The sequence below is a fragment of the Macrotis lagotis genome, chromosome 2, assembly GCF_037893015.1.
Source record: "Macrotis lagotis isolate mMagLag1 chromosome 2, bilby.v1.9.chrom.fasta, whole genome shotgun sequence".
NCBI lineage: Eukaryota > Metazoa > Chordata > Mammalia > Peramelemorphia > Peramelidae > Macrotis > Macrotis lagotis.
In genome coordinates, this window is record NC_133659.1 from 311,281,919 (window position 1) to 311,299,851 (window position 17,933).

At 42.3% G+C, this 17,933-nt stretch overlaps 1 protein-coding gene across 1 annotated transcript in view; it reads right to left on the minus strand.

Annotated features, from left to right (window-relative positions):
- UBE2N (ubiquitin conjugating enzyme E2 N) overlaps positions 1 to 11,495 on the minus strand; it is a 36,983-nt gene extending 25,488 nt beyond the window's left edge. The window contains exon 1 of the mRNA XM_074226585.1: positions 11,303 to 11,495. Coding sequence (XP_074082686.1) covers positions 11,303 to 11,332 — 30 coding nt within the window. The 5' untranslated portion in view covers positions 11,333 to 11,495. The remainder of the gene's footprint in view (positions 1 to 11,302) is intronic.
- Between the last annotated feature and the right edge of the window lie 6,438 nt (positions 11,496 to 17,933).

Consider the following 17,933-nt stretch of genomic DNA (forward strand, 5'->3'; position numbering starts at 1 on the left):
CACAACCCCTTCAAAGAGTAGAATAACCAGTCTCTAAAGGGATATGTACAAGATCACAAGCAGAAAATGGTACCAGGAGTCAAACCAATGTCTCTTAGCAGTGTCCAAACGCACCTTCTGTTATACTAAACAATTCTAACATGTTTAGAGTTTATGATCCTTTTTTATTTTACAAAAGATTTTATTTTGAATTTTACAATTTCCCCCCCTAATCTTCCTTCCCTCCCCCACCCCCACAGAAGGCAATCTTTAGTCTTTACATTGTTTCCATGGTATACCTTGATCTCAGTTGAATGTGATGAGAGAGAAATCATATCCTTAAGGGAAAAAAGTATAAGAGACAGCAAAATTACATATTACGATAATGGGTTTTTTAAAATATTAAAGGTAATAGCTTTGTTCAAACTCCACAATTCTTTCTCTGGATACAGATGGGATTCTCCATTGCAGACAGCCCCAAATTGTGCCTGACTGTTGCACTGATGGAATGAGCGAGTCCATCAAGGTTGATCATCACCCCCATGTTGCTGTTAGAGAGTACAGTGTTCTTCTGGTTCTACTCATCTCCCTCGGCATCGGTTCATGCAAAATCCTTCCAGGCTTCTCTGAATTCCCATCCCTCCTGGTTTCTAATAGAATAATAATGTTCTATCACATAAATAGACCCCAGTTTGTTAAGCGATTCCCCAATTGATGGACATTCACTCAATTTCCAATTCTTTGTCACCACAAACAGGGCTCTCTTCAGGCTATAGACCCAGTAGTGGTATTGCTGGATCAAAAAGTATACATATTTTTGTTGCCCTTTGGGCGTAAATCCAAATTGCTCTCCAGAAATGTTGGGTGAGTTCACAGCGCTACCAACAATGTATTAGTGTCCCAGATTTCCCACATCCCTTCCAACATCGATCACTGTCCTTTCTGCTCATATTGGCCAATCTGAGAGGTGTGAGGTGGTACCTCAGAGATGCTTTAATTTGCATTTTTCTAATAATTAGTGATTTAGAGCAATTTTTCATATGACTATGGATCACTCTGACCTCCTCATCTGTAAAATGCCTTTGCATATCCTTTGACCATTTGTCAAATGGGGAATGGCTTGTCTTTTTTTTTTTTTAAATTTGACTCAGTTCTCTGTATATTTTAGGAACAAGTCCTTTGTCAGAAATATTAGTTGTAAAAATTATTTCCCAATTTACTACATTTCTTTTGATCTTGGTTACAGAGGTTTTGTGTTTTTAATTTAATGTAATCAAAATTGTCTAGTTTCTTTTTAATGATGGTTTCCATCTCTTCCTTGGTCATAAACTGTTTCCCTTTCCATAGATCTGACAGGTAAACTATTCCTTTATCTCCTAGTTTGCTTATAGTATTTTTTTATGTCTAAATCCTGTATCCATTTGGATCTTATCTTGGTATATAGGACGTGAGGTGTTGGTCTAATCCAAGTTTCTTCCATACTAACTTCCAATTTTCCCAACAGTTTTTATCAGAGAAAGTTTTTATCCCAATAGCTGAACTCTTTGGGTTTATCAAAAAGCAGATTTCTGTAATTGTTTCCTGCTATTGTACCTAATCTATTCCACTGATCCACCACCACTCTATTTCTTAGCCAATACCAGTTGTTCTGATGACTGATGCTTTATAATATAATTTTAGATCGGGTAGGACTAAGCCACTTTCTTTTGCACTTTTTTTCATTAAATCCCTGGAAATTCTCCACTTTTTATTTCTCCATATGAATTTACTTACAATTTTTTGTAACCCATTAAAGTAATTTTTTGGAATTTTGATTGGTAGGGCACTAAACAAGTAGTTTAATTTTTGCAGAATTGTCATTTTTATTATATTAGCTTGGCCTATTCATAAGCAGTTGATATTTGTCCAGTTATTTAAATCTGATTTTATTTGTGTAAGGGTTGATGATCCTTAAAGATAAATGGGATAACATTCAGATTAGACTCTCCCTTTTAACCGGAAGGGGAGAGAGACTAGTTAATAGTTAATAATACATTCAATCTCCAGGGAGTAACTGAAGAAACATTGTCATTTTATCAAATATTATTTTAAGTATTGTTCCTTCCACAATCCTATCAACGGCTTCTTAAAAATAAAAATAAGTATATTCTTTAGAATGAAGCTGTATTTACTTTTTATGCAACTTGGCTTGTCATCCTAATCTTTTTACTATATATTTTTTTTTAGGATTTTTTGCAAGGCAATGGGGTTAAGTGGCTTGCCCAAGGCCACACAGCTAGGTAATTATTAAGTGTCTGAGACCGCATTTGAACCCAGGTCCTCCTGACTCCAGGGCCGGTGCTCTATCCACTGTGCCACCTAGTCACCCCTATCTTTTTACTCTAAAAAGTGGGCTTATGATCCACCATGGCAAAGCATCATTAGCTATTTATGAATATGCAAGGTCTCGGTCAATGTCCACAAAGAACAACCTTTTCTCACTAAACATTTAGTCAATAGAGGCAACCCATCCCAAGGTACGTAGCAATCAATAACAAGGCTGAATGAAATATGCCAAGTGTGATAAGAAATATCCAACTAAAGAGATTTTGGTGTTATAATCCTCTCAAGTGGTCAGCAAAGAAAGTTATATAGAGATATGGAATACAGAAAGCTATATACAGATGCAGCTTCTATACAGATATTCCTCCCAAGATGCCATCCCTCAAAGGATTTTTAAAGCTCCTCTTTGAAAAGAGTCAAAGTCAGTTTATAAGTTCACAAAAAAATCAAACTTGACATCTTATCGTCACAGTGAGGGCTGTTAACTAAAACAATGACATAGCTCAACTCTAGATGTTGGGACTCCTGGAATTTCTGAGCTTGTAAGGATAGAAGGTAGGTAGGGGTTGGAGTCATAATTTAAGGCCCAAAGATAAGTGATGCGCTCCCTAGCTTCAAGTCCAGACTCCAACTTTGCCTTCTGCAGACCTGCCGGTACCCTCAGCTTCCCCAGCACTTAAAACAGCAATAGCCAAAATGTAATAAAGGCTGCCCTCTGAGACTACAAACTATTCATGGAGGAGATGAAGGCTTCGTCTTCTCTGTTCCTCATCTGTGATCTCTACTCCCCATCTCCATGCTTTGACACGTTCCACATGTCTGGAACAGAATTAACTTCCTCCTTTCTGCACCCTCACAGAGGCCTTCTCTTCCTTGATGACACAGCTCTTAAGAACAACTGAGAAAAACAAAATGAAAAATTGTTTCTTGTAGGGAAAGAACACTACAAGTTAGCATTTCTAGCTCTTCAAAGTCTGGATCCATACTAACAGAAGAGTTTCTATTTTATCCTAAAAGAAATGAGGAATCAGTGAGGTTCCTTCCAGAGCATGACAGAGATTACTGGATATAAAAGACCACTTAGGAGACTAATACCACAATCCAGGGTCTGGCCTAAGGGGTTTGGGATATGAGATGAGGGGCAAATGGAAAAAAAATGTTGAGGTGGAATGGATATGTGGGTGAATGAGATGAAATAGTAGTAGATCATCACTGCCAGGCTGTGAAACTGGAAAACTAAAAGAATGGTGTTGCCCTCAAGAGAACCAGATTAATTAAGAAGAGGGCTGAGTTCAGAATGAAAGCTGAGTTCCATTATAGGCTATAGTGAATCTGAGTGCACACTGGAATATCATATGGAAATGTGAGGAAGCCAACTAGAGATGTGGGACTGAGAGTTCAGCAGAGAGTGAGGGCTAGACATATAACATAGATTTGGGAGTCATCTGCATAACTGAATTTATTTATGAATAGATTAAATCAGATAAAAGTTTAGACAGAGCAAAGGAGAGAGCTCTGGATACAATACACCCGTGCTGAAAAGCAAGATGGAGAATCTGCAAAGGAGATGAGCCCAAGAGGAAGAAAAAGGATTGAAAGCAGAATAAGGCAATTCAGAAAGGAAAGAGTATTCAGAATCAGTAAGTTTGGTCATCAATGTCTTATAAAGGTCAAGGATAAGGAGAGAGGTCCAATCGATTTAACCAACAAAAAATAATAACCTCAGAGAGAGCAGGTTCAAATAGTACTACAAATACTAGAGATGGAAGGCAGATTGAAAGTTTAGGAGTGAGTAATGTGAGTAAAAAAAAAAAAGTGAGAAAATGTGAGTATAGAGTTTTTTCTAAGAGTTTGACTATGAAAAAGGAGAACAAGAAGTAATTTGTGAAGTGACTGAAATGTATTTAATTTAGGATTTCATCCATTCAAGGCTGGTGAGCTTATGTTGAGTCCAATTCCAGAATCTTTATCTATACAGGGCCATGTGACTTATGAAAAGTTCAAGAGACATAGTTTCTAGGTAACCATTCTATTTATTATGGCTAGCAAATAATAAGTCATTTGGTTTTCTCTTGTAAATCAAAAACTTGGGTTTCCCAGAAGCTGCCTGGTGGGTATCCTTTACAGGCAGAACCATGAGGGTATTGGATTCTCTATAAACTTTTCCTTCTTCACAACTCAAGATGTGGTAGTGTCAGATGCTCAGCTACAGCGACTAGCCTACTTTTCTACTCTATACAGATGGGTGACCCCATCTGCCTTTCATCCAGTAGCTGGGGGGCTACTGTTATTTCTTTAATTTAATCCTTTGTCTTGGGGGGAGGGGTGGAATGACTTTGAAAAGATATTAAATAAGGGAAGAATTTGGTAATATCTAAAATACTTTAAGTTTTAACACCATAAATCATCTCTGGCTACAAAATAAATTAATCTTTTATGAGCAAAAGTAAAGAGAAAAAAATGAAAAAAAAAATTCAAGGATTTACTTCTCAAAACAGGGTTGATTCAGGTCTCCTCTCATGCTCCTATCATTGTAGTAAGGCTGGTCTACCCTTTTAATTGAAACTATTTCTCTAAGTAACCAATGATCTAATTGCCAAAAGTAATGTCCTTTTTTCAGCCCTCATAGCAGCCTTCTTTTCCTTGTCACTCTTTCTTCATCTCTGGCCATTGGACCCAGGTGGCTCCAGAGGTAAAAGGGAGACTTAGCAAAGCACACTCTCCCCTAATCCAATTCTCGTACTTGTTACGCATCACCTCCCTGATGTCAGGATCTTCTTTGAGAATGAAGGACAAACATCTTCTTTCTAGGGTTTCTCTCTGGTTCTCCTCAGTCTCCTCTGCTGCTGGCTCTTTATCAAGGCTCTGTCCTGGGCCCCCTTTTCTTCTTATAGCCTATTTCATTTGGTGATCTCATCAGCTTCCTCTCTGCTAACCTCCAGTCTCCCCTCCTAAACCATGAACTGGAGGCCTCATAAATACCCTAAACTCACTGTTTTTCACTTCAATTCCCTCCCCCCAATCCCACCTGCCAAACTTCTCTAATATTGTCAAGGCCACTGTCAACCTTCTGGGATCACAACCCGGGTATCACTTTTAATTCCTCAACACTCTCTCATCTATCATATCCAATGAACTGCCAATCCTTTAAGTTCTGGTTTCATAAAAATTGTTGTGTACCCTTCTTTCCAATGATATTGCCACCCTCTGGTGCAGGCCTCATTACTTCACACCTTCACTATTGGGATAGCTGCTGGCTGGTCTCCCTGCCTAGTCCAGCCTCCACTCAGCTGTATAAAGTGATCTTCCTAGAACACAGGTCTGACTATATCACTTCCCTATGAAAAGAGGTCCTGAAGCTCCTTATTGCCTCCAGAATCAAATATAAAACTCCTCTGCTTGGTTTACAAAGACTTCCCTAAGTGGCTCCTATCCAGTCTTCTTATACCTTATAGGCTTCTCCCTCCCCAATTCATACTCTTCTATTCAATAAAACTGACACTGCTGTCCCCAAACAAGACAGTGGCTCCACTAACCCCACACGCTGACAGTAGCTGTCTCCCATGTACAAAATGTCCTCCCTCATCTCTCTCCCTTGTCTTCCTTTCCTTTAGCCTCAACTAACCCCCCCCCCTTTTTCAGTCCCCCTTAAAGCATGCTGCTGCTGATCTGTGCACAGTCATTACAGGCTTTCACTCTCCCATGAGGCCACAGGGACTGCCTTGGGACTGTCTTTTCTGAATGCCCTCCCATTTCCTCTGGCACCTGGAACAACTTCAAAACTTGGCACGCCCCCCCACCCCCTTCTCCAGCATCATCTTCCACTTCTCCCAATCATTTCTACCTCAACTACACCTCTCCTATTTATCACCTCTAAAGTCTCGCAGATGCACCCCTAGCTGAGGTCTCAGCAGCAGCTTTCCTCTAACTGGACTCCTGCCTTCTCAACCAAAGGTTGCTTAGTATCCCAGGAATAAGCACAAAGTCTTTCTTCATTGTCTGGACCTTTCCCAGCCCCCTCCACTTCTTCACCAAGTCTACTGACCAACTTGCTCCAACTCCCAACTCACATCTCTGCACCTTTGGGGATCCCCAACAGGCGTGGGCACTCTCTTCCACTGATGCAGCTCTTCTTGCTGCCACCGTCATCAGTTCCATCAGGGGTGACACTGTCTAGCCAGGCTCCCAAGTGTGAAACACTGAGGTTATTTTGGAGGAAGAGGGAAGCAAGAGTGGATGCTCCATCAGAGACCCCTTCTGTGGCTTTCCCTCACTCCTTCCTCTCTACTCCAACTGCCACAAGCCTCCAGCTGAGCCTCTGCCCCGGGTAGATGCTGCCACAGCTTCTCTGAAAGCTCTCCCAGGTCCACTCTTGTCCTCATAATCCATGCTCAAAGCACAAAGGAGTCTTTTAATTTGCTACAACAACAAAAAATTTACAATTCCTGCTGCACATCCTTAAAGGAAGAGAATTAATAATAATGTAAGCACAGTATGCAAAACTCATTTAAAACATACCAAAATTATTTTTTGCTCACAAAAATCCTAAAAAATGAAGGAGAAGCAACAAAGCATGACTATAAAAAATGGAAAGGGAAAATACCTCTGACCTTACTGGGTAGTGAGTGGGGCACTAGGGGGTCGTAGTACAGTAAGCAGCAGGTCTCAAGACCTTTACTAGCTGTGTGACCCTGGGCGAGTCACTTCATCTTCTTTGCCTCAGTTTCCTCATCTGTAACATGAGGTGGAGAAGGAAATGGCAAATCATTCCAGTATCTTTGCGAAGAAAACCCCAAATGGGGTCCCAAAAAGTCAGATACAACTGAAATGACTGAATATTGGTAGACATCCCATTTCCTTGTAAAGAAAGGTAGACTTTCCTTTTCCTTTTCTTTAAACCATGGAAACAATTCTCCCCTAAGATTCAGAACCAATGCTATGTATCAATTACCAGCTAACTACAGCTTTTGACAGTGTGGACCCCACTTCTCTCCAAGATTTGATGCCACAGTGTTCCTCCTGGCTATCCAGTCATTCCTCCTCAGTCTCCTTTGCTGGATCTTCATCCAGATCACACCAACCGAGCCTGGCTACACCCCAAGACTGGTTCCTGAGCTTGTTTCTCTTCTTTCTCTATGCACTTTAACTTGGTGATCTCATCAGCTCCCAAGGATTTGATTATTTATTACCTCTTAGATTTCTGATAAGTCTCAAAATTACTTATACAACCCTAATCTCTCTATTGACCTCCAGTTTCTGGAACATCTCCAACTGCCAATTAGACATCTTAAATGAGATGTCCATACTTCTTGACTGGACAGTTCTCACCTCAAACCCTCTTCCAAACTTCCCTACTTCTGTCAAGGCCACCACCATCCCCCCTCCAGAATCACAATCTAGGAATCTTTGATTCCTAATCTCTCATTCCCCATATCCACAAGTTATCAAATCACATCAGTTCAACCTTAGTAACTACTCGAAGAGGACCCTTTCACTCCTCCTCATCGCCTCACTCCTGCACACTAGCCTGCTGGCTGATTTGCCTACCTCAAATCTCTCCCCCTCCAGGGTCTAGGTGTCACTTACCTGACTCAATAAACCCCAGAGGCTCCCAATCACTTCCAGGATCTTTTGGGCATTCATGACCTAACCTGCCCTCCCTAAACTTTCCGGTCTCCCACCACTGATTCTTCAGTCCAGTGACCCTGGTTTTCTTGCTGTGGCTTAAAGAACGCCCCCTGCTGCTCCCAGGCGTTAGCGTGGGCTCTCCAGTCTGCCTGGAATGCTCCCCTCCTCAGTGTCACCTCCTGGTTTCCTCCAAGTCCCAGCTAAAATCCCACCTTGTACAGGATGACTTTCCCATCATCCTTGAATTCTGTGGTTGGCTGTCAGTGGATTCTTTACAATTCGTCTTAAACGCAGCTTGCATGTTTGAGCTGGATGGACATCTCATCTTCCTCTTAGACTGCAAATGCCTCCTGAGCAGGGCTGTCTTTGAATTCCCATTAGTTGAGTGCCTGGCACATAGTAGGGGCTTAATAAATGTTTACTGTAATACATGATGAGTAATCAAGGTATTAAAAGTGTCTTGGAACACACAGAAGTGGCCTGGATTTTTTAAAAATCCTCACATTCACTAAAAAATGTTATGTAAAATGTTTAATCTAAACAGTCCAAGCTAAGATTTTAAAAGTGGAGGGAGGGCCGAATCTAGTTTTAAAATGTAAAGCTGACTCTACAAAATAATTTACAAAAATCAGAAGTCTTCTTATTTTTTCTAAGCCCATTCTCTTTTGGTGCGGTTTACTTCTGACACTTGATACAGAAGGAAGACATTTAGTCTTCCTGGGCCTCAGTTTCCATTTCTTAAAGCAGATTTTAAAAAAAACAAACCAAAAACCACTTCTGCCTCCCTCACAGGATCATGGTGAAGTTGAAATAAAATCCCTCTGTGAAGCTTTGTACACTTTACAACTGCTATTGAAGAAATCCTGGTCCCTACAGCAAGTAGAACAACAACATACAGTATGTATATCTATATCTATTTCCAAATTGTGCAAACTCCACACCATTCACGGTGGTCAGGTGAAGACTAAAAGAACAACTCAAGATAAAAAGAAAATAGGAACCATCCTCCACAGTGCTGGACTCAGTCTACCCCCATTAAACACCAAGATGAATTTTAATTTTCCTACAATTTGTGATTATTTTGTCTAATTAAATATCCTCCCAAGTTAAAAGTTAACACCACTCAAAGACCACAACAGTAAACATGAAACCTTAACTGAAGTGGGTTGTACCCCCATCACAAAATCACTTCTCTCCAGTAGAACTGCTGCCATTGATCACAACAGAATGTTCTGTTAATTAGGGCTACTTTTGAAATGACAACTCATTTTGCTATGCTAATGAAACAATTACAACTTAAAAGAAATTTTGGGGGGAACATATTTAGTAATATATAATTTCATTTATTTAAATTCTGTTAGCAACAGTTAGAATATATGGTCCTTACTTATTTGTTGCAAAAAAAGAATAGTCACAAGGCTTTTTTTTAAGAGGACATTTGAATTAGTTAAGTCTCTGCAAAGTGGAGTTTCATCATACATGCACTCAGAACTCAAATATAAATGTGTGTGTGTGTGTGTGTGTGTGTGTGTATATATATATATATGTATGTAGTTGCCAGGTCACTCACTAAATCAACTCACAATATGGTGACTACATTTGGCAAGTAAAGCAGGTCTCTCTCTCTCTCTGCAAATGGACCCATCAGCCTAGATAAAATGCAGAGAAACTGTAGGCTGGTATCCATGTAACAATATACTGCTTACTTACCCCACCTGTTCTTGTCAAATACTGGTAAGAGAAAACTAGGGCCCATGGCAAAGTAGGCCTCTGGCAAGTTTTAGATGGAAGCAGGTAGAAAGCTGGAAATTTCCAGAAAATAGGAGCAATTGAGTCTGCCCATGCATTTTACAAATCAAGAAACGGAAGACCCAAAGATCCTAAGTGTCCAACTCAAGGTCACACAGGTCCATCAAGAAAGAACTTTGTTTTGGAGGCTACAAGAAGAGAAATTTACCAATAGACTCCTAATTTTTCTGACCCAATTAAGATTCAAATTTGTTAAGTCTACTAAACAAGGCCTAATGTTACCTAAATACTATGTCCAAACCTTTCACTATTCTTCTCTTCAGAAGAGTTGAAATCACTTAAACATTCTTGAATATCCCTAGCACCCCAATAGTTAAAGCTTTTCACAAGATTTTGATCCTATCAGAAATTGTGAGCTAGGCAATACTCTTATTTATAGTGGTCAAAGTTAAAATAATTACAGCATGTTATTTTAATATATTCTCCAAGAGGAAAATTATGTTGCTAGTAAGACTGCAACATTAAAATTCCTCCCCTGAGCTATAATGAAAGTACCAAGTCATCTTTTTCAAAGAACGGACAACAAAGAATGGCATTTTTTATGACAAAGGAAAGCTAAGAGACATTGAATAGTTTCAAACTCTACAGTTCCAAGGGGTTACCTTGCAAATTTATGCAAAAAGTATAACTATTCTCTGTCAAATTTAATGAGTTTCAAGGCCCATTAAAACAATTGGGACCCAAATCCATTAATGTGTTATCAATATTTTAAAGCATAAAATTCTTCCCTCACAGTAAAGGTTTAGAAACTACAACTCTGGGGGTCGAAGTCGTGTCATTTTTTTTAGTTTTTGCCCGGCAGGTGGGGTTAAGTGGGGTGCCCGAGCGTCTGGGGGCACCTCTGAAGTCGGGTCCTCGGGGCTGGTGCTCTGCCCACTCACCACCGATTCATGTGACATCTTCCAACGACCCCCTGCGCTTTGGTCCTGGGTCGGGGGGCCCTGATGCCATCAGGCCTCAGTGGCATAAAGTCCCTTAACCCCGGCGCCTTGCAAAAATTAAAAAAAATTAACTGGCACATGTCAAATCGCCTGTTCGGGGGGCTCTGCGTGGAAATCCCGGGGCCGCGGTCTCCCACCTGTCATTCCCCCGCCAACGGTGTGAACCCCGACTTCGGCCGCCGGCTTCACGGGGGGACCCCACCAAGCGGGCCTCCTCCGCGGGGGGCCCGGGCCGCAGGTTGGCGGGAAAGCTGGGGGGCGCCACGCGCGGGGTGGGGGAGGGGAGGCCCGGCCCCTCCCGCGCCCATTCATTCGGCGGCGGCGGCGGCGGCGCGCTCCCGCCCGCCCTCCCGCACGGGCCCCGCCGGAGGCGCGCGGCCGCGGCGGCGGGGACGCGCGCGCGCGGCGGCCCGAGGCGGCTCCGAGCCCCGGCCCCACCGCCCCGGCCGCCGCGCCCCGCCGGAAGTCCCCGGCACCTCCCGCGCGGCGCCCCGGCGGGCTCCGGCCGAACCCCTCCCGGCTGCGGCCGGGCCCCGGGCCCGGGCCGCCCGCAGCCGCGTGGCCGAGCCGCGGCGGAGGCGGAGGGGATGCAGGGGCCGCAGGGGGCCGGCCGCGGCAGTTACCTTAATGATCCTGCGGGGCAGCCCGGCCATCTTGTCTAATCCGGAATTCAGCCTCGGGGTCTCGTCTCCGGCTCCGCTCGCCTCACGCACGAGTGGAAGTCCCGGGCTTCACTTCCGGGCGACGCCACCGCGCTGCCGTTGCCGCCGCCGCCGCCGGGCCCCACGGGAAATGTAGTCTCGGCCGGCCCGAGCTGTAGGCGAGGCCCGCTTCCCTCCGCGCGCGCCCCTCCCTTCTGCCGGCCCGGGCAGCGGAAATGACGTCAGCCGGGCGGGGGCGTCGCTGAGCCCGCCCACTCTTCCCTCCGCTCCCCGCGCTTTCCGGACCCCGCCCCGCGCCGGTGATGGCTGCGGAGCTGGTGGTCCCCAGCCGTAGCAGCCGCGCCGCGTTCCGGCATCCCTGCCCCCTCCCGCCCCCGCCCATTCACCATCTGGCCGTCCTTCCCCCTCCCTCCATCCAGTCGCACATCTACTCATCCGCTCTTCCCTCCCTCCTTCCCACCCTCCATTCATCTCCACCTCCATTCATCCATCCATCCATCCATCCATCCATTCATCCTTTCTTCCCTCCCTCCCTCTAACATCTATCCATCATTCTCTCCTTCCCCCATCTATTCACGTACTCTTCCCTCCCTCCTTCCCACCCTCCATTCATCTCCACCTCCATTCATCCTTCCATCCATCCATTCATCCTTTCTTCCCTCCCTCCCTCTAACATCTATCCATCATTCTCTCCTTCCCCCATCTATTCACGTACTCTTCCCTCCCTCCTTCCCACCCTCCATTCATCTCCACCTCCATTCATCTCTACCTCATTCACTCTTCCATCCACCCTTCATCCTTTCTTCCCTCCCTCTAACATCTATCCATCATTCTCTCCTTCCTTCCATCTACTCATGTACTCTTCCCTCCCTCCTTCCACCCCTCCATTCATCTCCACCTCCATTCATCCTTCCATCCACCCTTCATCCTTTCTTCCCTCCCTCCCTCTAACATCTAGCCATCATTCTCTCCTTCCCCCCCCATCTATTCATGTACTCTTCCCTCCCTCCTTCCCACCCTCCATTCATCTCTTCTTCCATTCATCCACCCCATCATCCCTCCATCTATTCATCCATCTTTCCCTCCCTCCCTCCATTCATCACCTATCCATCTATCCATTCCTCCTTGCTTTCAACCCTCTATGCATTTCCCTCCCTCCCTCCCTCCAACCATACATTCATCTGTCTTTTCATCCATCCTTCCCTTCCTCTCTCCATCCAGTCATTTCTCCTTCTCTTCATCCATCCATCCTTCCCTCCCTCCATCCATTCGTTTAGCCATCAATCCTTCCTTCCCTTTCTCCCTCCATCCATCCACCCTTCTCTATTCATCCCTCCATTCATTCATCTACTATCCATTCATCCCTCCATCCATTCATTTATAAAGTCCTAAGGATTATAAATGTAACAGATCCCAAGTTCAACCCCTTCACTTTATAGATGAGAGAACTGAGATCCAGAGAGGGGGGTGTCACACAGCAAGGTAGGAGCAAAGCCTAGATCACAGAAGTAGAGCTGGAATCAACCCTACAGGCCATCAGGTCTCAATTCCTCCTTTTACAGAAGAGATCATCTCAGAGGGGGAAGGTGACTTTCTTGGGTCACACAGGTCTTCACGGTTGGAAGACCGACATCAGAAGAACATAGATTGAAAGACAAAGGGACCTTAGTGGTCACTTAATCTAGCCCTGCACAGTTTGATAGAAGGAGAAAGTAATTTAGGGTCATAGAATTGGGTCTGAAAGAGATAACAGAAATCATCTCTGACTCCATTCTTCCTGATGAGGGAAGAAAGGCCACATAAATGATAAATTAGGACCCACTCCTATCTGAACTTGAACCCATGTCTTCCCCTCCCTAATTCAGGGCTTATTCCAATATACAACCCCAATCCACATCATGAATTCTGTCTGTAATATCCTATACAAGTGCTCACTTTGCCAAATGGATCCAATCAATTATTAAACATTTATTACCATTGCCAGGTATTAGAATCCAAAGTGAAACATATAAACATTTATTAACCATTGTTCTATGGTCCCAGCCACACAAAAAAGGAAAAAAGACAGGCCCTTACCTTGGCTTATATTCTATGGAGGAAACAATATACATAAATATATGTATATATACGTACATTCATATATACATATATATTTATTTATTTATACAAAGATAAAATACATAGATGAAAATGTAAGACAATTGCAAGAAGGCACAATAGCTGAGAGAAGAGTTATAGGTATATACATAAATGCACATAATCTATGCAAAGATGTGTGCATGTGTTTATATATGCATGTGTGTATGGACATACAGAAAAATATATGTATACATGTTTATTAGATACATATACTATAACACCCCCCCATATTGGTGCTAAGTTCTTCAAAATTATTATTTCACTTGATCTTCACAACAACCCTGGGATGTAGGTGCTATTATGATCACCATGTCACAGATGAGGAAACTGAGGAATTCTGAGGAATTATCATACTTAGCTATATTTATGACTTTTTTCTCCCAGTAGTTTTCAAGTTTTAGGGGGCTAGGGGAGAGAGGGGAATAACTTTTTTTTCTTTTTATTCTATTGATTCTTAGAAGCGATAGACCCAGAAAGTCCTCTACCTTCAGTTTCATCAGCTATAAAAATAAGAATGCCATCCCTTTACTCCATTGTCTTGCAAAAACCAAAAAAAAAAAAAAAAAAGTCCCAATAGTGTTATCTCTACCTCATAGGACTCTTGAGAAGTTCATATGTAAAGCACTTTGCATGTTCTCTCCAATTTATCTAATCTGAATAAATCTAGTTTGCATATTATTATTAGGGCACCTAGGTGTTACAGTTGATAGAGCACCGTCCCTGGTGTCAGGAGGCCCTGAGTTCAAATGTGACCTCAGATAGTTGACTCTTACTAGCTGGGTAATCTTGGGCTAGCTGTGTGACTCTAAGTCTAAGTCCAAATGACTTAGACTCTAAGACTCTAAATCTAAGACTTTCTCAGTCACTTTACAGATATGGAAGTTTATCAGCATCCCCATCTGTAAAATGGGGGCAACGATGGCATCCAACTTAATGGAGTGTTGTGATTTCCAAATAAGATAATAGATGCAAAATACTTAGCAACCCTCAAAGTGAAGGGGTGTGTGTGTGTGTGTGTGTGTGTGTGTGTGTGTGTGTGTGTGTGAAGGTTAGCTATAATTGTTATCTTAACACTTGTTAAAGTTAGAATGCTATAGAATTCTAGTGGAAAGAAACAGGTTTTCTGGTTTAATACTATCAAATGTAAGATGCAGTGGGAGGAACCTTAGCTCTAGAGTCAAAGGAGCTGAGTTCAAAACTCACATCTTACAATTCCTAGCTGTTTTCCTTGTTTGTACATACATATTCTCTCCCTGTTATACTAAACAAGAGAACAGGATCAGACCTCTCTTTTTCATTTTCTTTATAATTACAACCCTTCACACAATGTTTTGTTTACTCTACAGTAGGTGTTTAATAAATGTTGTTGACTGTAAGTATATTACAGAGTAGACCTACATAATCCAACATTCCTTAGAATCCTCAGTTGTGTCCAGCTCTTCCTGACCCCATTTGGAGTTCTCTTGGCAAAGATACTGGAATGATTTGCTATTTCTTTCTCTAACTCATTTTACAGATAAGGAAATGGAGGCAAAAAGGGTTACACAACTAGTATTTGAGGTTGGATTTGAACTTAGGAAGAAGAATCTTCCTGACTCCAGGCCTGGCATTGTATCCACTGAGTCACCTAACTGCCTCCTACGTCCTTAAAAGCCATTCAGTCCAACCTCCCCCTACCCCCCTGCCCCAATTTTTCAGATGAGGAAACTGAGCCCCAGAGGGGCCACATGACTTGCTCAAGGTCACACAGCCAATATTCAAAATACTTTCCTGAATCCAAACCCAGCGCTGTCTCCTATACCACAATGCCAAAAGCAGAGAATGGAGATATTTAATGGTGTACATGTTTCAGGGGGTTATGGTTAGGAAAGTACTTTAGAAACTTAAAATACTGTAGAAATTTGAACTCTTGTTCTTAAATATAGAAGACAGACACAAGTCCTGCATGTTTCTTCTGGCAAAGCTCAGTGACCTTGTGCTGATAAGTTACACCAAATAGAATTAAATATCGATATGTATATAATGTATATATGTAAATGTCTATACACAAATCCATAATATAGAAACACAAATGTGTATATAATGCATACATATGGGCAAATATATTGTGTGTATATATGTATATATAAATATATATGTATAGAGATATAATATGTATATATAGTGTATATATGTGTATATACATGTATAGAGATATAGTGACATGCATTCACATTTCTCTCTGTCATACATACACATGTAAAGACACAATTGTCCCAAAAGTTTGAAGTTTTTAAAGCTTAAAACTGATCTAAGAAGGATTTAATAGCCTGTGTATACACGCATCCATGTATATATGAAATTATAAATATATATGCATCTACAAAGAGATGAGAGAGAGAGAGAGAGAGAGAGAGAGAGAGAGAGAGAGAGAGAGAGAAGAGAATGGAAAGACTAAAGAACCGGTCTACAGTCAAGTAACCCATGTTAACGGAGGAGGACCTGACACTGAGTCTTTCAGATACTAAGGTTAGTTTTCCATCTACCACTCTATACTGCCTCTCCTCTATATTTCTTTTTTTTTAAGTTGTTGTTTTTTTTGCAAGGCAGATGGGGTTCAGTGGCTTGCCCGAGGCCACACAACTAGGTAATTATTAAGCGTCTGAAGCTGAATTTGAACTCAGGTATTCCTGACTCCAGGAGTGCTCTATCCACTGCCACCTAGCCACCCCCTCCTCTATGTTTAAGAACAGTCACTGAAAAACAATTTGGAATGCTGATTGATCTAAGTCCTGCTAAACAGGTTATGTTCTGTTTACCAAAATACCAGAGGAGGGACGGAACTGAGCCCTGACTAAGAAACTTGCTTAAGAGCCCTACTCACCCCAAACATTGAATGGAAAGTTTCATCCCAAGGTAAATGGTATCTCTGGTACCTTGAATACTCTAGAACTTGGATTATGGTGTGTGTCATTCTTTAATTGGCCTCAGTAGAAAGATATAGATGTTATAAATTAATAATAATTATACAGTCTAGAGGATCTCCAGACTATAGAAACAGACTCTGAAGCAATCAGGAACTCCAATTTAGCAGAGAATCTCTCCACCATAGACCCCAAAAGTTCTCCTTCTATGTCTACTTAATGACCAGTAAGTGTGGTACTGGGGTAAGAACCCTGAGACCAATCCTGGAGTCAGGATGACCTGAGTTCAAATCCAGCCTCAGAAGCTTAATAATTGTCAAGCTGTGTGACCTTGGGCAAGTCACTTAACCCCATTGTCTTAAATAAATTAAAAAAATTCTGCCTTTGGTACTTATTAGCTGAATGTTTTTTGCTCAGTCATGACCATATTTGAGGTTTTCTTGTCAAAGGTCCTGGAGTAGTTTATCATTTCTTTCTCAAGCTCATTTTACAGACGAGGAAATTGAGGCAAGTCACTTTCCCAGGGTCCCATAGCTAGTAAATATCTGAGACGAGCTTTGAAGGAAGATAGTCTTCCTGATTTCAGACTAAGCATTCTTCCCTCTGGGCCACTTGACTGCCCCTAAGTAACTTTAGGCAAGTCTTCATTTCTTTACCTATAAAACACCAACACATCTGGCCTCTGAGGCTCCTTCTTGGACTTGATCTCGGTCTCACTTGTTAGAAGCATGTCGAATGTGCCTAATATAGCCTCTCCTTTGGTTTCCCATTGCTTAAAGGAAAACTCCTTTTTCTTCTCCCCTTCCATGGCAAACAGATGAAGACATGGCTCATGCCCTCACAAATCTTCTCTTGTCCAGGCCAAACATCCCCAGTTCTTTTAACTAATTCTCATGTGCCATGATCTTGAGAGTCTTCCTAGCTACTGCTACCCTTGCTCTCAACACCTCTCAGCTTATCATCTTGCTTATATGTGAAATTTTGCTTTGATTGACTCTATGTGTTTATTATAATGAGCTTTTTCCTCTTATTCTCATTTGGGGGAATGGTGAGAAGGAAGATTCTTTCTCACTGAAACAAATGATAGATTAAGAAACACAAAAGGAAAATATATGGCACCAGGAACTGAACACAAGACTCCAGATGTGGTTTGATTAAACAAGACAATGCCAGGTGTAAGAGGTACCAAATTTCATAGAGCAACATTTTTCAAAATTCATTGATGTATTTGATACCTCTAACATTACCATGCACAAGTTATTTTATCTCATTGGTCCTCATTTTCAGTATTTGTAAACTGAATTTCGACTAGATGGACTTTGAGGCTCCTTTCAGTTCTTTATGATCCACGATCCCTTCTGTGATAGGAACAATCTCCACCAAGATTTTCCCTCCCCCCGCCCCACAACATGGGTTAGCCAAGTTTTTCCCTATAAAGTGACAAAGGCTTCCTCAGAATTTTGATTGTCCTGGGGGGCCATGTCTCCAAGCTGCTCATGAAGCAGCTTCCTCATGGGCTCTAGTCACATTGATATGACTTCTTGATCCCC